Below are 25,204 nucleotides of genomic sequence, written 5' to 3' on the forward strand. Positions count from 1 at the left end.
CTTCCCACCCCATCCCAACTTCTTCACAATTATTTCCTCATAAAAACGCCTCATTGAAAAAAAGAAATAGTTTTATATTTGAATGCACCAATTTAAATTCATGCGAATTTCATTCGTATTAAAGAAAATCTTATTCCTAATCCATCTCCCAAGTTTTATGACATAATCTCAAAAAACCTATGAATAATTAAATTAATAAAATTATTAATCTTTGTTCCGACAGTCGAAAATCGCTTGCTGTGTCTGGCGATCGCAGCGTTCGCGAGACTTCGTAACGATGAGTAATCTCAAACGACAGTCTCCCTGACCTTGATCACGCAACATTCTGTATGACGGGAGAGCCTATCTGCTGAGCTCCTTTGTTCCGGTGAGTTATTTTTATTAAAAACTGACATGATATTTAAGTCTACATTCTGAAATTTTCACAGTGGAATCAATATACCCTAAAGAATTAAACACATGTTTTTTCATCTGTAAAAATGAGGTGCATTTTCTGTTCTTAATTTTTTTTAATTATTTTACAGTGGGTAACTATTTAAAAAATTATATATTTTTTTAATTTTAAGGGCATTTATAAACAAGGCTCTCGTTTTTCCAATTGCATTGAAATGATTTTTCCATCTTCCTTTACATAGTAAGAAAACTCCAATGAATGAAACCGTGTTCTTTGTTAAACTAATATTTTAAATGCTGATTGCTGCGAAACTATGAAGGATATAAATATAATATTGCGTTAAATTCATATTTAGAACATACAAAATAACCTACAATATTTTTAACTTTTGAAACATCATGGTTCAAAAACAACTTTTTTTGCATGGAATGATCCATTTACTGTTTGCAATGTGCAAAACAGTGCTTAAAGAGTCAGGTGTTCGAAATTAGGGCACAAGTACTAAATGAGTGAACACTCATACGGAGAAATGCCAATGAGATGCAAACTGGGACTGAATAGCTAATATGATAATAAGCTGAATACTGTGTAGCACTATGGAAGTTTTGGAGCATTATTTGATAATCAGAAGTAATTTTTAATTACCATCTAGGTAATTTGATATGTAATCTTTTGAGTAGCTTTTAGGTCATCAAAATCCAGGCCCTGATCAGCATAAATTTTTCTACCCTGTTAATAACACACTAACCATCTACAAACAAGTAAACCCATAACTTACTGGTAAGTTTCTATTTTCGTACAGATTATTTTTATCGGTAAATGCATTATCAATATGTATCTTTTTGATAAAGATTTAAGAATAATTAACTACTGAATATTCATTACCGGTGTTGCAATTCAAACAAACACATCACAATACATAATAAATAATTTCACACCTTATAAGGGGTAATCATTGATGTCACAGTAGTAGCATTATTAAAGCTGTGTGATATGACCTTTATCAGCCACAATATTAAATCCCCAGGTATTAGATGATCACACTGTGCAAATACTGTACAATAATAATAATTAAAAAAAAAAAAATGCTGTTTCTTTCCTTACCTCACTTCTTATTGTGCAATTTGCAGTCCACTTTTCATCCTGCACTGGCTTGAACACTTTCAAACCATGCAAACATTAAATAAAACTCTGTCCAGTTTTAAGTCATGATTTCTATGTTCATTCACACGATTCAGCCTATCTTGTTTACAGGAATTTCGAGATATTTTAAAACCTTGGACACACACAATCACACACACACTCATCGACAAGCGTTCCATCACACACACAAACCCACACAACAGAACCTGCACCAGCGGGCACCCCCTATGCAGTGCGGTGTGGTAGAATCTGCGCTGTGTTTCCACAACAATTGTAATAACACCTATGGAATTTGGTGTTATAGTTCTGTGTGGGCCCTGGCTTCATCTTCACCTGCAATCATAGTTACAACAGTGGAGATATCAATTACTATCTATAAACAAAAATATTCAAATAAAATAATAAAAAATGCTAGTGTAAACATGTTTAAGATAGTAGAAAAGTTTTCCGGGCTATGAGGCCGTGGTCTGTTGGTTGTGAGACCAAACGTTTCGTTCACTGCTGCGGTGAACATCTTCAGTGGTGTCTATTGCTGGTGCGGCTGGTTCTACTGCGTGTGCCGATTACAGTCTGCGCTGGCTGCATTGTTGTATATATAGTGCGGGAGGGGGGGGAGGCTTGCTGTTGTCGCCTCGGTCCGCGCTCGAATGTGCTTCGCGGGCGGATTTGTTGTTTTCCACGTGCTCCGCGTCCGGGGTTGTGTTGTTCACCGCAGCAGTGAACAAAACGTTTGGTCTCACAACCAACAGACCACGGCCTCATAGCCCGGAAAACTTTTCTACTATCGACGCCGGCCGTGAAAGCCTACACTCCAATGTTTAAGATAATTTATACAGTAGAACCCTTTGTAACAAATCTCTGAGAGATTACTATTTTTTTCCTCAAAAGGAGGATAGGATAGCTTGTTTAAAGCCAATTTTAATCCACTTTATTTATTACAGAAGAAAATAATTAAAATATCTCTTCATAAAGCTATCGATTTTCCATCTCAAAAATTGTTTCTAGACTTTAAGGTTCTTAAAATAAGACAAATTTATTATATTATATTAATAAAATTCATACATAAAAATCGAAATAATTCTTAATTGTATTCTCACAGTAATCAAACAAAAGGTATGTCCCTAGCTATATTTTAGCATTCAACTGTAGAAAAAATAAATTTGAGTCATGGGAGTATTCGAATAAAAAAAGTTGGACACATTGGTTCAAGTGCTGAGGGATAAGCTGACCTGTCCCTAGCTATATTTTAGCATTCAACTCTAGAAAAAATAAATTTGAGTGATGGGAGTATTCGAATAAAAAAAGTTGGACACACTGGTTCAAGTGCTGAGGGATAAGCTGACCTGTCCCTAGCTATATTTTAGCATTCAACTGTAGAAAAAATAAATTTGAGTCATGGGAGTATTCGAATTAAAAAAGTTGGACAGACTGATTCAAGTGCTGAGGGATAAGCTGACCTGTCCCTAGCTATATTTTAGCATTCAACTGTAGAAAAAATAAATTTGAGTCATGGGAGTATTCGAATTAAAAAAGTTGGACAGACTGGTTCAAGTGCTGAGGGATAAGCTGACCTGTCCCTGGCTATATTTTAGCATTCAACTCTAGAAAAAATAAATTTGAGTCATGGGAGTATTCGAATAAAAAAAGTTGGACACACTGATTCAAGTGCTGAGGGATAAGCTGACCTGTCCCTAGCTATATTTTAGCATTCAACTCTAGAAAAAATAAATTTGAGTCATGGGAGTATTCGAATAAAAAAAGTTGGACACACTGGTTCAAGTGCTGAGGGATAAGCTGACCTGTCCCTAGCTATATTTTAGCATTCAACTCTAGAAAAAATAAATTTGAGTGATGGGAGTATTCGAATAAAAAAAGTTGGACAGAATGATTCATGTGCTGAGGGATAAGCTGACCTGTCCCTAGCTATATTTTAGCATTCAACTCTAGAAAAAATAAATTTGAGTCATGGGAGTATTCGAATTAGAAAAGTTGGACAGACTGGTTCAAGTGCTGAGGGATAAGCTGACCTGTCCCTAGCTATAATTTAGCATTCAACTCTAGAAAAAATAAATTTGAGTCATGGGAGTATTCGAATTAGAAAAGTTGGACAGACTGGTTCAAGTGCTGAGGGATAAGCTGACCTGTCCCTAGCTATAATTTAGCATTCAACTCTAGAAAAAATAAATTTGAGTCATGGGAGTATTCGAATAAAAAAAGTTGGACACACTGGTTCAAGTGCTGAGGGATAAGCTGACCTGTCCCTAGCTATATTTTAGCATTCAACTCTAGAAAAAATAAATTTGAGTCATGGGAGTATTCGAATAAAAAAAGTTGGACACACTGGTTCAAGTGCTGAGGGATAAGCTGACCTGTCCCTAGCTATATTTTAGCATTCAACTCTAGAAAAAATAAATTTGAGTGATGGGAGTATTCGAATAAAAAAAGTTGGACAGAATGATTCATGTGCTGAGGGATAAGCTGACCTGTCCCTAGCTATATTTTAGCATTCAACTGTAGAAAAAATAAATTTGAGTCATGGGAGTATTCGAATTAGAAAAGTTGGACAGACTGGTTCAAGTGCTGAGGGATAAGCTGACCTGTCCCTAGCTATAATTTAGCATTCAACTCTAGAAAAAATAAATTTGAGTCATGGGAGTATTCGAATTAGAAAAGTTGGACAGACTGGTTCAAGTGCTGAGGGATAAGCTGACCTGTCCCTAGCTATATTTTAGCATTCAACTGTAGAAAAAATAAATTTGAGTCATGGAAGTATTCGAATAAAAAAAGTTGGACACACTGGTTCAAGTGCTGAGGGATAAGCTGACCTGTCCCTAGCTATATTTTAACATTCAACTCTAGAAAAAATAAATCTGAGTCATGGAAGTATTCGAATAATAAAAATACGAATTACTCGATTCTTGTAAGTTCTTGAGATATATCTCGAATCGTGAACAAGTATTTGAATATCGTTCTCGAGAATGCAGATTGCTCATCAATTGTATACATTCAGCTACCCTCACCAACAAACATGACATAGTTGCGAGCAATAAATACTTGCTCCAGATTCTGTGGTAAGAATAAGTATGAGTATATAGTATATACTAGACTTTTTTTTTAGTATATACTCTTGTTAGTAAGAATAAAAACATTTGAGTACCTACTCATTTTTGATTACATACTCGTAACATGGAAGCATAGTAGAATATACTCAAGTGTCCATCTTGTACAGAATATATACTAATGCTTGATAAGAATAAAAGCTAGTATATTCTCATATTTATAAGTTCGTTCTCATGTTATTCTGAGTATGGTTTGTAGCAGGCTCAATTCTGAATATTTGTTGATTTGTGTTCAGTTTAAAGTTAAATAAAAAAAAAAGCAGAATTTATGAATGATGTAGTACCTCATGGAAAAATATAGAAAAGACGTGAACTTCAGAAGCCTTTAACGCTTCACAAAAGTGAATGTGAAAAAGGTTAAACATGTATTTGTTATTCATAAAAAACATAACCTATAAAAATAAGTATGGCTATCAAATTATAAGGTTAGATTGTATTGTTAAATATAATTAACAATTACAGTTTGTTTTGTAAAATTTGATTTGCAAAATGCAATTACTTGTAACTTTAAATTATATATATATAACTCTCTATAATAAAAAATAGAATTAGCATAACTGGAATTCTAGAAATGGATTGTAATATCTATCCAACATCCCGTAATGACGATTTTCCAGTACTATTTTCTTGTTTCCTGTTTATTAACGTCACTTATCTGATTCACTCTCTCTTTCATGTTTATTTATTTATTCATTTATTTATTTACTTATTTATTTGTTTATTTAATTAACTTATTTTAATATTTTATTTATTTATTTATTTTTGTATTTATTTATTTACTTATTTATTTACTTATTTATTTATAAAAAGCAAAACATAAACCACTACAACATGCGGATAGCATATGAAAGTCTATAAAAAACTGAGCATCATGGTGCATGTGGTCAAAAAGGATACGTAACATGAGTACATACTAACTTTTAGAGAAGGCTGTAGAGATGAGTATATATTCGCGTTAGGTAGAATGTCTTCATTCTTACGAATATGAGTATGTTCTAGTGGTTACGAGTATATAATCACAGAAAGTGCTCATACTCAAAAGTAGAAAGAACTTAAGCTTTATTCTTACTACCCGTTGTCTCTCTGTGTCTCACCCCTCTCCTCTTTCTTTCTCTCGTCTAATTATGGAATGCAGAAATCAACGTCTTTACTGGAAGTTGTAGATAGTTACAGCATGTGATTTGAATAATAAAAAAAATATAAACTTCTGTGCTTGTACAATACACTGTTGTCCCTGTTATCATTATCATGCTGGATGTTGGATAAGAGAATTGAGAACCTGCCAGTGAGTAATCAAATCATTATTCGAATGATAAAAGTATTCGAGAACTTTATTTGACTAAATTATTAGACGTTATCTGAGAACAGATTATTCGATTCTGCCCATCACTAGTTTGACACATCCAAAAATCACACAAAGATGAGAGAGTAACTTAATCTGTAACACAAGTGGAAGAGATGTAAGAAAACAAGCGACGCACGTGCAGGAGTGAGATGCAGTGATAAATCACATAGGTGTCAGCACGAACAGTAGGTGGATCACACAGACAATTATTGCCGATGCAAGCCACGAAGGTTCACGTGTGCTTTCAATTCCACCAGGATCTGCAACAGTTCTCTAAGCTAAGCTATGCACTACACACCAAAGTTATTGACCTATTACAGTCGAACCTCTGTACAACGAAAACTGATATAATGATAAACTCTGTTTCAATGATAGATAGATTAGATGGGTAGATGGGTGGATAGATAGATAGATAGATAGATAGATAGATAGATAGATAGATAGATAGATAGATAGATAGATAGATAGATAGATAGATAGATAGATAGATAGATAGACGGGTGGGTGGGTGGGTGGGTAGATAGATAGATAGATAGATAGATAGATAGATAGATAGATAGATAGATAGATAGATAGATAGATAGATAGATAGATAGATAGATAAATAGATACACTACTGTGCAAAAGTCTTAGGCATCCGATGCAATATGTTTATATTGTGTTCTAGTTCCTAGAACTGAGAATGAAAGTAGTCTAAAACAAGTTAGAATGAAGTCTTACTGGTGAAATAAGTAAAAGAATTCGTCTCCGTCATCAAAACCTAGCTTAATGTAAAACCATGGAAACACCACATTCCTTTATAGACCCATGACACAACCCTCGCTCGGGTATATTGAGTGCTGTGTTTACAAATCGCATATAAACAGAACAAGTTGTAATTAGTGCTGTGTACTAGATGAAATGAATGTGTTTCTTTAAGAATAGAACAACATTGAAGTTAGTAATAGACTGAGTCTCTTCTTGGCAGGTTGAACAAGAAAAAAAAGCAGCTATGGTAAAAATTTCAGTTGAAATGACATACAAAATTTGTTTTCTGAGTGAGCAGTATCATTGTCTGCAAGTATTGCACGACAAACTGGTGTATTGCGTTGTGTGGTACAGGAGATTCTGAGGGAAAAGCTACAGATGGGGACAGTAGATGATCGAAAGCAGACTGGCAGGCCCAAGAAATTGACTGCAAGGGATGAACAATATCTGAAAGTGACAGCCCTGAAAAGTAGAGCAACTTCAAGTGCACAGCTGGCAGCAGAACTTTCTAAAAACAGTAATACTAAAGTACATGCATCTACAGTATGATGGTCACTCATCAAAAATGGTCTTTATAGACGTGTTACTGCAAAAAAAAACCTTTCTTACGGAAGGGTAATAGGACAAAGCGATTATCATTCGCAAGAGAACACAAACTATAGGGAACCAATAATGGAAACAAGTCCTTTGGAGCGATGAATCAAAATTTGAAATCTTCGGAAGTCATCGAAGGCAGTATGTCAGGCGGAGGAAAGGAGAACAATTAAAGGAGGCATGTCTGCAACCAACTATGAAACATGGGGGTGGTAGTGTGGAAATATGGAGTTAATGGAGTGAGTGATTTAATAAGAATTGAAGGTAAGCTGACAGCTGTTAAATACAAACAAATATTGATTCATCATGCAATCCAATCAGGTTTGCGATTAATTGGAAGAGATTTTGTCTTTCAAAAGGAAAATGATCCGAAGCACACAGAAAATATAGTGAAAACCTACTTGCAGCAAAAACAAGGTAGAGGAGATGTTCAGCTGTTGGACTGGCCTCCTCATAGTCCAGATTTAAATATTATCGAGTGTCTTTGGGATTATCTGGGCAAAGAGAAGGTGAAAAAGCAGCCAAAGTCTGCAGCTACATTGTGGCAGGTGGAGGAATATTCCTGCCACAGTTCTCCAGAAATTGCAAGAAAGTATACCTAAGAGAATTCAAGAGGTATTGTTGTCTAAAGGCGGTTATACATCATATTATTGTCATGAACCTACTCAGTGACTCTTGTGATATTGCTTTTTCTGTGTTTTCTAAATACTTTGGTAATAAATACTTTATTTTTCATTGTATTTTTGTTATTTTTTTACAATTTTTATTACCTGCCTAAGACTTTTGCACAGTAGTGTAGATACATAGATAAGATGGGTAGATAGATAGGTAGGTAGGTAGGTAGGTAGGTAGGTAGATAGATAGATAGATAGATAGATAGATAGATAGATAGATAGATAGATAGATAGATAGATAGATAGATAGATAGATAGATAGATAGATAGATAGATAGATAGATAGATAGCTACTTTATTGCTTGGACATAAATACATTATGCATTAGCAACGTCAATATGAATAAAATAAATTTTACCAGTCCCGGCATATTTCCTACATTTTAAATATGTTTTATCCATCATTACAAGAGAAATACTGATGGAATGATAAAAACATAATATTTTTTTGTTATTTTCTTGGTTTTCATATTCAACACTGTTTCACTTTTCACTTGGTATCACCCTCATATAGATGTTTTCTCGTTATTTCGTCTACCCTCACTCATTCGTTTGTTGACTGATCTCAGCATTCCATGCAAGGAATGTGTTGCAATAGAACTCTATCTGCTTCAAGAGAAAATTTTATTTCATTTTTTAGTAGGTTATTTTACGACGCATTATCAACATCTTAGGTTATTTAGCGTCTGAATGAGATGAAGATGATAATGCCAGTGAAATGAGTCCAGGGTCCAGCACCGAAAGTTACCCAGCATTTGCTCGTATTGGATTGAGGGAAAACCCTGGAAAACACCTCAACCAGGTAACTTGCCCCGACCAGAAATCGAACCCGGGCCACCTGGTTTTGCAGCCAGACATGCTAACCATTACTCCACAGATGTGGACTCAAGAGAGAATGATCCTTAACAGGATTTGCCTTTATGGTTCCTGATCCGGAGCTGTGCTCAGGTTTGGGTTAGATTCCCGTTTGGGCTATTTACCTGCTTGGGATTTTTCCGAGGTTTTCCCCAATCATAAGACAAATGCCAAGTAATTTATGGCGAATCCTCGGCCTCACTTTCTCTCGCCAAAAAATTGTAATCTTGTAAAATTTTGACTTGTTCCATATCTTAAAGCTTCGATGCTAATCCAAGATCTATGAATATAATAAATGAAATGGGGGGGGGGGGGGGGAACACTAGCACCTTTCGCATTTGAGTATTAGCTGTTAATGATGGCAAGTGTAACACGAAAACAAATCAGTTTGAAAACTAAATCAGCTGCATTTAATGATTTAGAAAGAGGATTGAAGCAGAAGAAGTGGTGAAAAACGTATAATTTGTGTATTGATAATTATAGCGAGAGAATCTATTTTTAGTTATAGTTTATAGAAACTTGTTTTTATTTGTTATGATTATTTTAATAATTATACTTTATTGTACTTTTGGGATATTGAGAATATTTTCGTTTTATTTATTTTTTGAAGGTAGTCTTATTCCAACTCTTTTTTTTGATTTTAGGTTGGGGGGGTTTGCACAGTCAACACTCTCAACATTTATAAAGGAATACAAGGAAATAGAGGACAGTGTTGCAAGTAGTGAGATTAATCCTGAACTGCGGCAACAGAAGATGTTGACATTGCTATCTTGAATTGGTTTAATATCTCTAGTATACCACCGGAACATCTGATTGTGCATAAAGCAATAAAACACCAAAATACAGTACAATAAAATTATTGTTTCTTTAAAAAACAAGCCTAAATGTTAAATAAATTTGTACCTCAAGTAGGGTAATCAAATGGCCAGTAAATGCTATTTCATAGAATGTAATTTGTTTTATACTTATTCTTACTATATTCTCTCTTTCAAAAGATAAATTTGGGAAAAATTTCATGATCCCTCAATATATACCATTTTCATAGTTTCCAAAAAAAATTGTTGTATTGAGGCTCGACTGTATTTGTATTTGCATGCTAATACAGTGAAATGACATAATCAAATCATACATCAACAAATATGAGGTAGATTAAAGAAAGCTCTAAATATAAAATACATTACCAAACAACTACTTCTGGGGTGAATGAATACCTATGTTACACCCTAGATCATATATGTAACAGATAACTCATCGCTATGTTAAAATCGGCAGCACTTTGAAGAGAACAACCGCCAGGATCGCCACCCGTCCGCCATAAACGAACACGAGATGGCAGCACAGTCGATAATGCAATTCAAATGGGAATTATGACGTGACTTCTTATATAACAAATAGATGGCAGCGTAGTAAACCTGACAAAATTTGTTATCCTCAAAGTCTATAAGGCCGACCTATCTGGGTATATATGATCTAGGGTTACACTAATATCACAGTCTAGTATATACAGTCACGACGCGTAAGTTTTGAGGGTACTAGGAACAATAGACTGTGCCGGTACTATTTTGCACGGTCTGTAATGAGGCGATAGTAGCGATTCTAGTGGTCAGCAACTATCTATAGATGCATATTTACTACGTATTGAGCTTCGTGACTGTATATACTAGGCTGTGCTAATATATTATGCAATGTTCATGTAATAATAGCTATTGAGACACGAGTACAAAGTACGTAAATTAACAGCCATTACATGAGAGTTGCATATGCTGTTTTTTCTACGATCACTTACCTTACATGGTAGGTAAAAACTATACATTTATTCAGAAATACTGGATTTCAGTGATATTGACAATATGGAACTATTAACACCACATGAAATAGTGAGAAACAAAGCACTGTAAGCAAAAATGTATACCTAGTCACATAACTATAGAAATAAATGAAAACACAGTTTTGTTTTTGCGAGTTTGTGTTTTTCAAACTGCATTTGATTTTAAATGTCTGATATGAGTGCTATTGTGATGTGGAACTAAGTTCAACGCTTTCTGAAATACAGGAGGACACTTTGAATGTAATAATTCATTACCAGTACCTCGAAAATTGAACAAGATTTAAGAAAAACTGTATGGGCAATTTAAGGACTGGAGAAGAACAAAAAATGTAACATTTTCAGAACATGTACTGATAGTTTACTTTGAGCAATTGTCAAAGAAAATGAAATCAAATCACCTATTTGTCACCAACATATGAACAAGAACAAAATTGTTCAAACAAATTTAATTGGAGAAATTTCATATCGTCAATGCCAATAACATCTAATACTTTTAAATAAATTGATTTATATCGATATGACACAGCTTAAAAGTGGAATAATGTAAACCTACAAAGAATACTCAACTTACATGCCAATGCAGTGCACAATACAAGTGCCATTCCAAAACCCAGTCACACAGTGAGAGTACAGTACAGTACATGCATTATAAAGAAGTTCAAAACATTCTTCCAACCATTATTCTTCCTCGTTAGATATGACATGGGAAAACTAACATGCTAAGGTTACCATGTTTGCCTCCAGGCCCCAAATATCGTCGATTTAAACTTGGCTAAGGGCAATGAATTTTCCAAAAGAAAAAATCCACAGCACAACTTCTGCTGTGAGAAAATGAATACCGGAGCTAATCACATTAAATTTTTGGCATATACAAACACCATTTGACTATTTTTTTTTTTTCAAACAGAGGTCACCAACAGGAAGTGTGAGATTTTAATCAAACTATATCAAGTTATAGCTCAGAGTGTGTTCCAGAAGTAATGCTGAACAGCAGTTTACATGAACTTTTCATTTCAGAAACTCTGTTTATCCGAATCCTGTTAATAAGGATTTTTGGTTTATCCAGACAATTTCTATAAAACTTGTTAACTATTTTATTACATTTCATTACCTGTAATAATATCTTGCCTATGTAAAATATGAACCTATAAACTTCGCATTATAATGACCATCATGGTAACCATTTTACTGTCAAGAACGATATACTTAATAAAATTACATATGGGCTATTCCATCTCAAATCGACCGAAATATAGAGAAAATTGACCTTGCAATTTTTAAATACAATGAAACTTTTCCTGTCCGTTGACAACTGTGATACAATGCTTTGTGCAAAGTTTGAGGCATCAGAACTTCATAGTGTTTAAATTAAAAATATTTTAATTTATCGTATTTTCATAAAATTAGCAACTTTAAACTGTTGTGGCTCCGAAACCCTTTTACCCAGTGATCAAAATCAAGGTTTTCTTTTTTTTTTTTTTGACGCTGAGAAGTTAAAGTTTATATTGACATGTAAACAGTTTTTCTTACTTTTTATGGAAATGGAGAAATTTAGATTTTTCTTCATTAAGACGCCTCTGACCACGAAAAAATATTTCTAAAATATATGGTTAGATTCCGCATTGAAAGTACAAATAAACACATTTTTTACTGGTGCACCATTGATAATAAAGTATTGAAAATATCAAATAAAGAAAATAAATAGTACGTGCGTGAACTAACCAGATGACTGTGAGGCGGGAGCTAGCCTAGGCAAGCAAGGCCAGAAGACATAAACACGTGATGTTTCGTCTAGTAGCACATAGCTGGGCTAGCTTTATCACAAGTTTTCATAAACACAGGAGTAAAATGACGCCCAATGCTCGCTTATCTTCAGCTCTCGGCCAGTGCGTGCGGTACTGCGCCGTTCAAGTCTAGGCGCGAGAATATAATTTATTTAATACCCTCGAAACTTATTGCCAAGCCACTAAGCAAACAATGCCGAATCCCTCTTAATAATGCAAGATTTTTTCTCAATATTTTTTACATTTTTACAAATGGGCAAAAAGCCTAAAAGTAAGTAAAATCAGATTATATGTCTCTCTGTGTACAATAAAAATAAGGATTACTTCTTAACATAACCTACCAAATGTCAGCTTCAAAATGAGCTCCCGTTCAAAGTTCTGCAGTAAACGGTTCCAGAGTTCTGAGTGCTGAAAGGGGCTTGTTTTTATAAAATACGCTAAATTTGTCACTCAATAGTACGAAAACCGTTTGACTTTCGATAGTATATTTTTGAAAATGCACTCTCCGCAGCTCCTTGTATAAATAGGGAAAAAATTAGAGTATTAAAAAATGCGAGGTTTTTTACTGATCGATTTCATATGGAATAGCCCTTATTCCTTAAAGGTCTACTTTTTTATGACACTGTTACATTATTAAGGAGGGTTTTGATATTATAAAACTGCAACTTCATATAAATAAACTACACTTTACACACATCCCAGGCCTTAGGCAAAGGAATTTTCTTAACAGATACAAGAAGAAACTTTTCATACAGCCTATTCATTACCAAAAGATATTAAGATATCATATGCTTGCAAATAAATATCATCTAAAAACATTTAGTACATCAGCAGATGGAAGAAAATACAAGCATTACAGTAATTTAGTTGTATCTTCAAAACTTTGTTCTTCTTCAGTTATACTTACCATCCGACTGTGATGCGGTCTCCTCAGGAAGGCCTGTCGTGGCCTCTTCAGATTGTGGTAACGTTGGTGTCACCTCTTCTACAGTCTCTGTCTCGTCCTTTGCTTCTTCCACCACAGGTTCCTCACCATCTTTCTGTGATTCTTCAGATTTTTTCTTCTCTTCCTCATCTGTTACTGGTTTCTCAGTTTTAGGAACTTCTTCTCCACCGGTTTCATTTTTTGAAGTGTCTGAAAAATGATCATTTTATACAATCAAAATAATTAATACTAACGTAACAGCAAACAAGATGTGTTAGAATTATCTGATCCAACCCAGCCCACCTTTCTTATGGTGTTATGTATGAAACCCAAATTAGCTCACTCAATTATTAAATAAACTTGTTCTTCCATAAGAAAAGAGTAACACAGGTCAAGGTAAATATATCCCCTTTATACACCATGAAGGTCCTTGGGGCATGGAGATAGTGCTCCATGCTTTCTTGAACTCGGCACTAGAATGAATGGGTGTAGTCAGCCCCACATTTCAACCATCTTTTAGTCCCAAGAAAGACCCGGTGCTCATTTTGAAAGGAGGATGAATGAATCTCAGGGTCGCTCTGCAAGTTTCTGACAATAAGAAAAAATCTTGCCGTCACCCAGGATTGAACTCAGGACCTTTCAGTCAATAGTCAGTTGCTCTATGAACTGAGCTACCTGGTTGTCATAAGCAAGAGAGTACTGCAGTATATTTATTAACTAGTGAATAATTGTATAATTCGTCCACTACAATAATTTTGAAATTACAATAGCGAAGAATTTATAAGTAAGAAAATCAAAGAGGTCAGGAAACTCTCAGATTACATACCTTTAACTTTTTCATCTTTAGGCTTCTTAGGTTTCCATATTTTAGCCTTATTGACTAGATATTTTACCTGAAAAAGAGCAAGAAAAATCTTAGTTTTTCATGTTAACAGATATGTTAGCAAAATAAAACTATCATAAATCTAACTAACTTAACATATACCTACTAGTAGTTAAAATTTAACTCAAGGTTATTAATGTAGAATCTTTAGTGTATTGTAAATATCTGTGACCCGTTGCACGAAAAGGGATCTAAAGTCGTGAAAGGAAATTTTACAGGAGAACAAAATAACAAATTTGCGGTGTAAAATCTGCATTTCTATGTTTTGACAGCTGCGCTACCTGTAGGCATTTTTTACATACTAAACTAGGACGTAATTTTACACAGTGCTTCTTAAATACCTAAATCTTTCTTATAGTTGCTAACAAAAGAAGTGAAAACTTTAATTACATTTTTTCTCGAAAAGTACATAATGTAATATCAACATTCAACACACAATATATTAAAAACTATAACACCTAGAATCATGAATTTTTTTTTCAAATGCTCAGTATTTCATCCTCCTTTTGGAAAAAAAAAAAAAAAAAAAAAAAAAAATCCGACTTTAGTGGCCAGTTTGTCCAAGTAATGTTTAATTTTGGTTAACGTATGTTAAATTAATAGTCTGTTTATTTTTAACGTTTTGTTAATGTATTTTCCATTTGTTCAACATAATTTGTTTAAGATAACCAACACTTAACTATAACGTCTGTTAGCACTATTTTAACCACTCAACAGCAGTTGGTAATGATTCTACACATGTAAGACAATTTTTGATTGGCTAAAATCATCATCATATCCTTCACGTATTAGACCCTACAGGATCTGTTACGGTCTCATGCCAGCGCTTGCGTGGTCTTCCCAATTTACTATTTCCTCTTGGTACATAGGTAAGAATCTGTTTAGGCCATCTAGTGCGATCCATCCTTTCGACATGTTTTTTCCACTGAAGTCGATATTGTTGAACAAAATTAACTATAAGATCCACTTTTAGTTCCTGCAATATGTCCACATTTTTACAGTGTTCCAGCAAAGAGCATCCCGCTGTTCGTCTCATGAACCTCATTTCAGCTGTCGTCAGCCTTTGTTCATCAGCTTTTCTGATTGTCCATTCCTCGCTAAAATTAATCTTTAAATTCTATATTACAGAGTGAGTCATGAAACTTGCATAAAATGACAACCTGTTATAGTAGGCCACACTCCATAAACAAACAGTTGACAAATGAAAGTTGTAGGTGACGTGCTGAATAATAATTACAAAGTAAGGTTATATTTCCTCATTGCTATTATGGATAACTTACGAAATACGAAAGAAATAAGATAACACTGATGTATTTAAACAATCCAAAGTATTTTTTAAATGTTATATTACCAGTCATATGTTAAACATTCCCTACAGAGAGACACAAAATATTAATTTCGCAACTTCTGTTCGAACAGCTGTTGAGATATCGGCCATATTTAACTAACTGTTAAACGAGTTAACTGTACGAAATCCTACATTTAAAATTAACAAACTGTTAACAATCTGTTAAACCAAACTGGTGTTGAAAACATACAATTTTATTAATTAACAAACTGTTTAGAGTTTAACAGTCGTTAAATTTTCTAACAATACTTGGAAAAACCGGCCATAGGTCCCATATTCTGCAATTAGTCACATTTATAATTTAAATATGCATTACATATTTCACTACTGTACTGATTAAAGTTGAGTGAAAGAGAAGGCCTTATGGCTTTTAACTCTACCAGCGAAAATAAAAGATTTCACAATACTTCATCTAATGTAAAAAAAAGTCTGTATTTGCACTAAATGTCTGCACGGTCAAAATTTGTAAGGTAGGCCAAGCCCAGCCAGTCCGAAACTTCAAAGCATCCAGAGAGGCAAATTAATGATAAAATTAAGATATTAATATTCAGAAATAAACTTTTGAGTATTCCATCATGTTCTGGAACTTAATATTTCCAACACGTTGCAACTAGATACAGGTTCCACCACCAGGACCGACCAGAGGAGGGCTCTTATGTCTGCCTATATCAAACAACTGAGCTCATTAATGATAATCTTTAGTGGAGAAACAAAATAATAAGTAAATCAATTCAAGTACTGTGAAAATGAGTGCTTACTGGTCATCATTGACCCATGTTGTCACCCATTATCGTGTGCTATACTACTTACGATTCAGCGTGATGCACTATTGCTCTGGATGCATTATTAAATTAAAATTATGATATAAAACTTGTATATTTGCCACATGAAGGCATAAAAAAAATATTACCCTTTTTTCCCCTTCTTTATTGTCCTGAAAAATTATTATTAACATATTTTATCGATGACCATAACGAAAAGCATGCCTTTACTAAATACTTTTGCGTTTGTAAAATAGGCTTTTATTCAACATTATTTTATTCCACTAGTGAGATAAAGACTTTACCTCACCATTTGAACTTTATCTCACAGTTCATTAGTATTTTCCTAGTACCCGGGCACACACGTATACTTTTCCACTGAACTATTCTATTACTCAAGAAGTTAATATATCAGTTACTAGATGTCACTACCTCTACTTCTTTATTACCATTTCTTAAATATACATACACTCAATCTCCTTCTCTTTTCTCTATCTAACTACGTCGTAATTTGTGTATTACATCTATATCTAATACGTATTTTTTTTAAAAAGTTGTAATAATTTACCTTTTGGGAGGCGAGAAGACTTGAACTTGCGAAGTTGGGTTTAAAGGATTGTATAACACGCGTTAGCCACTGAGCTAAACAGACACGATGATTAATTACGTTTTAAAATTCCTCTTAAGTTTACAGAAGTAAAATGTGAAATTATTTTAATGACATTAGTCCCGTGAACACTTCTAAATAATCCCTGAAACTTCAAAAAGATGAAAATACACGTTTAAAATGAAAAAATTTACATTAAAATTATATAATTAATTATAATTTGTTATTTATCCAATGCCTTAGATACCATTCTTCACTAATCATGGCCTCCTACATCATGACCTACCTAGGACATGTATCGATTCTAAAATCCATGCCATGATAAATGTGATTATATGAGGACTTATTTTCAACATATTTTCTTTTATAAAACATAGTTTTTCGTTATGGTCATGGATAAAATTACGTATGGTACTTGTGAGCGTGATCTTTATTGCACTCTTGTAATTTAAGCACTCGGCTGATGCCTACTGCTTAAATCTTTCCACTCGCGCAATAAAGATGCACTTACCTCACAAGTACCATAAATAACTATTTTTATTAAAAGGAAATGCTTTTATGGCCTGAGAAAAGGTTTGTAAACATATTTACCTCTTGTTCTAATTGTCTGACAATGATCTAAGCCTGAGAACCCTTAAGATTTCAACCCAAACTCAACCCATGGACCAGATCAGACTAAGGTTCGGAGGCTTGACCCATGCCGATGCAGATCTTACTACAGTTGGCATGCATGCTTGTACATCCAAGATGAAACATAGTTATTCTATTTTTACCTCTCTATCAAGAAGAGCCATTTTATCTGTTATTGATTTTACTGTCAACTTTGGAGTAACTGAAGCTGGTAAGCTTGATTGTTCTTCTTCCATTTTTGTTTTCCACTCCTATAAAATTCCAACAATTTCAGATCAGTCAATAACACAAAACATCCTCAGCATTGTTATAAATAGTAATGATTTCATAATAGCTAACTTGAGGAAAATCCAACTTTCAGGGATGTATATTTGAATGGATTTGCGAATACATAACCCAGGTATTGCAAATGTTTGTCACCGATTTCAGTATAGGATATAGTCACACTGGTATAGAGCTAGCAGAAGTACATTGCAATCTATAGTATGTATCAACATCTCAATTGAAAGTAAGCTTGTAGAAATTTCATTGTGTGTTTGGATAAGGAAATTGAAATTTAATTACAGTACTGTTATTGTGGTTCTGTGAAAGTATCATCTTATGTGTTAACCTTCCTTATTTATTATATGATTATTTCGTTTATATGACGTCATTCCATTTTCGACCAATGAAGTGTAATGAAATTTTGAATTCCAACCAATCACAGTCAGACTTTGCGATAATTTTTGCAGCTAGATTTATCATTATCAATTTATCGCATGGTCATTCTTTTGTTTAGTCGTTGTCGCCAACTGTTTCCCCGTGAATTGATGATCATGAATACATCAAGATGCAACTACACGGTTAAACTTTTCTTTCAACTTTAAAGCAATGAATGCAAGATTGATATTTAATATTAATTAATATATTTACGCAGTGAAGACCACGTTCAATACGGCGCACCATGTAGACACAAAATATTCTTGCATCTTAATTGAACATACTGTGACAGCGACGTGAGATTCGAACTCACGACCAGCGTCCCGCAAGAGAGCAGACCGCGCGTGAGCCGACACAGGCTCCACGAAGACGGAGCGCGGCGGAGAGAAGAGAGGGGAAAGGGCCTGCGCGCGCAGCTGCTACTTACGGAGTGAAGGAGGAACGGACCTTCCCGACTCTTCCAGAAGCCCGTCGAAGTGGAAAAATCGCGAATTCGAAGTTTCTCGGTTACGTTGCTGTGGTTATAAATTACGGACGCGAAGGAGTGTGTGTGTGTGATTCATGATTAGTTCAGTGAGTAAGCCAGTGAACAGAGCAAGCTAGCCAGTCTTGTGTACCGGAGTTCGACTTGAGTGTGCGTCTGCAACTATGCCAGCATCCGAAGGCCTGAGTTCGAGTGCAGTGGACCGCAGTTGGAGGGACCTGAGTTCGAGTACAGTGGACTGTCTCTGAAGGTCTGTGGTTCGAGATACTGTGAACTCGAGTGACTGAGCTAGAAGAACTGTGAACTGAGAACTGATAGTTCTGATTTGTAAATAGTGCTTTGTAAATATTAGTTAAGATTAACAGTTCATTGTTGTTCGTAATAGTCCAAGTAAATTGTCATTGTCGTCGGTGGAGTGCTATAACGAATACTGTGTTGAGTGAAAATCCAATTGTTGACGAGAGCGTTTAAGGCGAATTGTAGAAAGGAATTATTGTTGGAAGAATAAAATCCTATTGTTGAGTTGAAAAAAATTTAAAATACCTTTTAAGCTTGATTCTTTCAATATTCTTCCCAGATTGCACGCATATGTGATTGGAATATTGAACTGTGTAGATACAGCTTTAGTTCCGTTACCCACTACAGCGAGAATGCGTTTGTCGAATTATAAAAAATGCTTTCGTGACTGATTGTAATGGTCGAAATAAGACACAGCTGACATTGATCCTGCTCCCACAGGTAACATAACCTATAAATTGTAGCCTATAAAATTTGTATTTTGTGAATGAAATGAAACAATTAATAGAAAGTCAGATGTTCGAATTTATGTAACATCATCGCATATTAAACACAATGATTTTGCATAGTAATAATAAGGTCTTTTCATCAAACTGCCTTCCATATGGCGTAATAAAATTCGTGTTTTAATTAGGCCTATCTATACAGAGATGGCTTCACTGTGTAGGAACATGTCTCGCTGTGAATACATAAGCATTGGTATATAGCTGTCCCCACTGTTACTGTTAAATTAAATTATGATTTCAGCAGATAATGAAAATGTATTTATGTTATAATAATAAGAGAAAAGTGCAGTACATGTAATTAACATTGTTAAACCTGTATTTCGCAATTGGCATTACTGAATAATAACATCGAATTTCTTTATTGCAGTAATCGATATTCATCTACGAATATTTCAACTTCACAATGTCTGAATAGGTTAAGTATTCGTTAATATACAATTATTAACAATTTGTAATCGAATTTTAGGGATATATTATTTACATTTTTATTTTATTCACAAAATAGTCCTAATAAATGCCAATGGCATTACTACAGATAATTTTTTTTAGAAAAACTCGCATTTGAGGGAGGAGGGAAATTTCTCTCTTCTCTTTGTAATTAAGTTCTTATTCTAGAGACTGCTTCAAATACACCCATCTCTCTGCAACTCAGTAAAGCAAAGGAGTAAGTACTGTTACTGTTGCTGCATGTTACATTTAATTTTCTCGAAAAACTCAAAATTATCAATTGATTATTAGTTGTATTAAAACACTATTTGATAACATTTATTTGTAGAACCTGATCTATGACAGCTTGCATGAATTAATTTAATATGTTAACTTCCAACCTATTAATACATATAACAGATTATCACTTTTCGGCACTACAGTACACATAACAACCGTAATTTATGCACTTACTTGTGTTTCTTTAATAACTTTTTCCAACATATCAAGTTCGACCTGTGTGAAGAGGCCATCTGGACTATCTGTAGTCATGTTCCTTGCACTGGCAAGGAAGTTGGAACTGCCATTGATCATGGAGTGCAGTGCTGCCAACGCCTCTGGTCTCTCCATGTGCTCCTTCACTCGTCGATACAGCGGCCCAGTCAATGTCTTCAGCTCACTCAACTTCGCTTCATACGTTGCTGCATCAGCATCTGATCCTTCTTCATAAAGCCAATCAGACACCTGCATGATGACAACAACTAGTAAATTTCCATTACACACACACACACACACACACACACACACACACACACGCATACATACAGAGTGAACTATAAGTTATGTCATTAATTTCAGGGGGTTATTCTTTGAGATATTTAAAACCCAAAAAGTTTAATACAATTTTGCTCGTTTTTGCTTCCTTTTCGAGATAAAAACTGTTTTGTGCGAGATCGTGCGTATTTGCTTGGTTTCCACACAAAACCAATCCGTGGAAAGTCTAAAATTCCACATTCAGTATTTCCAACCTAACACACATAACAATTTACCTCTTCTTACCACTTAAGTGACATATTGATTTTACTGCTTTAGGCTTTTAACATATTTTTAGAGACGTTCAATATAGTAATAATTATAAATTGGAAACTTACCACTGCAATTTCACCTAAATTGCACTGTTAACTATTGTTTTTAAATATTTGCAAAAATTAAGTAAACTCTACAACTTCACTGAAGTTACTGCATTAAGGAAGCCATGAAAAAATCAACAAACTTGCCGATGTTATTACTGCAATATGTTATATAAATAATATTCCTTTCTGCTGACAAGGAAATATTGTAAGAAATAAAGACAACCTACATATAGAATGTATCGAGTCAGCTAATTCAGGTTCATGACTTACAGTATGTCGACATCTGATCACCTAATTGGAATAATAAGTTATTATTAAAGTAAGACCTAAATAATTACAATTAAATTGTGAAAAGGAGCAGATAAAATAAGGTTTAATGTCTTAATGGTTATCACGATTGGTTTAAACATGCATTAAAACCAGACGTAAGTGCAAGTTTGAACCAATAAATTATTGAGATTTGCGATAAAATAATGAGTCTAGGAAATTGTATATTTAGTATGTAGAACTACATTTGTTTATAGATCTTTTGTTATATTATTAAGTTTTGTACTTGTGAACTATATCAATAAACCAATATAAATAATATTGTTAAAATGTTAAAATGAAAAATAAATCATTACATAACCTTACCGTTTGTTTTAAGTACGCATTTATAGACTGGGGGAAAAAAAAGACAGACGTATATCACAGCCTGCTGGAGTATAGTAAACACAGAAAACATTTTAAAGCAACAATGTTGAAGATAGATATTTTTGTTTTGCAAATTTGCCGTCATTGAACAGAAACCAAGATGGAGATTTCATTGCAACTAATTAGAAATTCCTCTTTCAGGTATGTAATAAACAATCTTCGCACAAAATAATGTGCGATACACGACCGGTATGTTTTCTTTCAATTCTCGGAAATTAAAAAAGCTCAACTACGTTTCGCTTTTTCAAACTTTTCCTCGAACATGAAAACTTCAACATACCGCTCTTGTAACGCATATTACTATTATATGTAACATTTCATAGAGTATTTTGGAAAAGCAGTTAATTTAATTCTCAATATGCTCAGTGAGTGTAAGGGGAGTCTGCACTTCCATATCTTACAATGTTAAATTCCTCAATTTTGGGTGCACTTTTCTTAGAAGTTATAAAAGATACAAATGTAGAAAAAATGAGGCATATGTAACATGACTTTATGTATACAACCGGTTAAATAAATAAAAAATTCCACTGAGCAGTTGGCAAAAAAAAAATTCATTGATACAGTAACATTTTTTGCATTAAGAATTACTACAAATTATTTTTTATTTTTGCTGAAGATAGAAATAACCTTAATTTTTTTAACCTACTGTGTAAAATGCCATCACATTGATATTGTATATTAATTTCAGCCTTCTGGGTACAATACTATCTGAGAAAGTGCACCAATGTCACAAAAATAAAGTGCAGAAAAACGGTGTCAAAGTTTCCATATCATGCAATGTTAAATTCCTCAATTTTGGGAGCACTTTTCTCAAAAGTAATAAAAGATACAAATATAGGAAAAAATAGGGCATAAGTAACATACTTTTATGTACAGAATCGGTTAAATAAATTTAGAATTCCACTGAGTGATTGGCAAAAAAAAATGTTCATTGATAATATTTTTCGCATTAAGAATTACTACAATATTTTTGCTGAAGATAGGGCTAAAAGCTGACAATTAAAAGAAATAAAATCATATCATTTTACACATAATAAACTACCGAAAAAGATAAAAACCAAAATTTCATTTTTTGTCAAAATTCGATGTACACACTCCCCGTAAGGGAGCAGTGAATTATGATAATAAATGACTGAAAGAATTTTAGTTTTATCCTTAAAAAATGCAGAAATTTGATCCAGACAAATTGACTTTTTAAAATTCTCTTTGAGAACGAAAAGTTACATTTATTCAGATCAAATTTCTGCGCATTTAAAGGACAAATGAGTTTGAAACAATGAATCAGATTATTGTCAAATGTATACAAGAGACAGATATATCTGAGCAGCAAGTTAACACACCTCTGAACAGGTCTGCTTGATTTTTTCAACTTCTTCTGGAGTAGCAGCTGCCTGATATTCATCCAACCAGAGTTTTCCCTGGGCATCGAACACAAAGCTCTCCAGTGCATTCAGAGCACTTGCTCTTCTACTTCTCTGTCGATCAAACTCATTTAATGATTCGATTCTGCAAGCAATACAGATTTCAGAGTATTAATATTAAAAGAAAAGGTAAAACATTTCAACTAACAAGTAAAATATACATAAAATTATATAATAATAATAATAATAATAATAATAATAATAATAATAATAATAATAATAACAACAACAACAACAACAACAATAATAATAATAATAATAATAATAATAATAATAATAATAATAATAATAATAATAATAATAATCCGTGGTGCTACAGCCTGTGAAGGGCCTAGACCGACCAGACCGACCAGCCGGCTGCTGGCCTCACGCCACATGCCGAAGCAGAGGTGGACGATCATCCAACCAGGATGGAGGTATCGTGTGGTTAGCACGATGATTCCCCCAGCCGTTATAGCTGGTATTCGCAACCAGATTTCGCTACCTATCGTAGCTCCCCAAGTGCATCACTATGCTGGGTGGGCACCAGTCCCATACACTGGCCGAAATTTCTTCCCCCATCAGGAATCGAACCAGCGCGCATTCCGTAACGCGAGTCCTAGGCGGGATGCCTTAGACTGCGACGCTACGGCGCAGGACACATAAAATTATGGTCTTGTAAATAGTTTAACAAATATTGTATGTACCAGATATCCTTTGGCACCAAGATAATCTATCCATTCAGTAGAAAATATTCTATTGGAAGAAAATGACAAATTCAATATAATACTGTCAATCATCCTCGTGGAAGAGTAATTATCATGTTTTTAAGGATAATATAAATTCTAAGCATGGAGTGCCCTCAAAGGACTACAGTTGGTGGCGTCATATTGTACAGTCATTTATAGCACATATAAAAAAAGCATTTCTGAATGAGAAAAATTAAGGCAAAATTAACCAGCTATTCTTTGCTGGCTTCAAAATTGAACTTCGTCATCCTCGCCTATTTATTTACTTACTTATGGCTTTTGACTGCAAAAGGGTATCTGTCGGATACAGGGGAGAGAGCCATTAATCCTTCCCATTGAAGGCTTTAAAGAACCAACCTGGACAAATACCCAATATCCCATCCCTACCTTCCCGTGGTGCAGCTGTTAGTAAGCATAATTTTACAAGCTGAACTAAAGGGAGGAGCTACTCATCAATTGGCACTGGTCAGCTTGATGAGTTAATGACTGAATTTGGTATAATTTTCCTCTATTCAATACCTAATTCCCTCTTTACTCTTTGCTATCCAGTCCTCTGACTGAACTCTTACTTTCTTCGACCCCGATGGTATTAGAGCATTCGAGGCCTAGGGGTTCATTTCCCTTTCCTTCCTCCTCTTTCTACTTTTCTGTTCCTAGTGTTGACCTGCTATGGCACTAAAATCGTTCTCCAGTGGCTTAAGGAGGGAAAGCTGGTGATCAACAAGATCTCCCAGCTAGGTCCAATGGACCCGTCGACCAACAGCAGGTGTGGTCCTCCAGACATTCTGGGGGTTGTGTGTGAATGAAGTAGCCACCAAAACGTTAAAATATGGTATTCACTTAAATCGGCTACAACTTGCCATTTTTTTTCCAATATGAAATGAGTACCATTAAGGTAAAATAATCTATGCTTCAGTGGCTGGCTATGATAATATCTTTGAAAAATATTGGAGTGCAAGAGGTCAAATGACTTTATTGTCAAACGCCTGGCATTAGAAAACAACAACTTATGGCTTTTAAAGAACCCAGGGGTTCATTGCCGCCCTCATAAAAGCTTACCATCAGTCCTTATCCTAAGCAAGTTTAATCTAGTCCCTAGCATCATAACACACCTCCCTCAAATCCATTTTAATATTATCCCCCATCTATGTCTCGGCCTCCCCAAATGTCTTTTTCCTTCA

General features: G+C 34.4%; 1 protein-coding gene across 2 annotated transcripts in view; it reads right to left on the reverse strand.

Moving 5' to 3' along the window:
* Positions 1 to 620: 620 nt before the first annotated feature.
* Positions 621 to 25,204, reverse strand: part of Grp170 (Grp170 co-chaperone) — a 56,835-nt gene continuing 32,251 nt past the window's right edge. The window contains exons 12-18 of one of the 2 annotated variants that reach the window (XM_069830367.1): positions 23,215 to 23,380; positions 20,523 to 20,792; positions 17,780 to 17,887; positions 14,234 to 14,300; positions 13,390 to 13,617; positions 6,138 to 6,261; positions 1,731 to 1,870 (exon numbers count right to left, since the gene is read on the reverse strand). In XM_069830367.1, the coding sequence (XP_069686468.1) occupies positions 6,164 to 6,261; positions 13,390 to 13,617; positions 14,234 to 14,300; positions 17,780 to 17,887; positions 20,523 to 20,792; positions 23,215 to 23,380 (937 nt within the window). In that variant the 3' untranslated portion in view covers positions 1,731 to 1,870; positions 6,138 to 6,163. Of the gene's footprint in view, positions 1,871 to 6,137; positions 6,262 to 13,389; positions 13,618 to 14,233; positions 14,301 to 17,779; positions 17,888 to 20,522; positions 20,793 to 23,214; positions 23,381 to 25,204 lie in introns of both variants that reach the window. The other variant, XM_069830368.1, reaches the window with a different exon arrangement.

The sequence above is a fragment of the Periplaneta americana genome, chromosome 7 (assembly GCF_040183065.1).
Source record: "Periplaneta americana isolate PAMFEO1 chromosome 7, P.americana_PAMFEO1_priV1, whole genome shotgun sequence".
In the NCBI taxonomy this organism is placed as follows: domain Eukaryota; kingdom Metazoa; phylum Arthropoda; class Insecta; order Blattodea; family Blattidae; genus Periplaneta; species Periplaneta americana.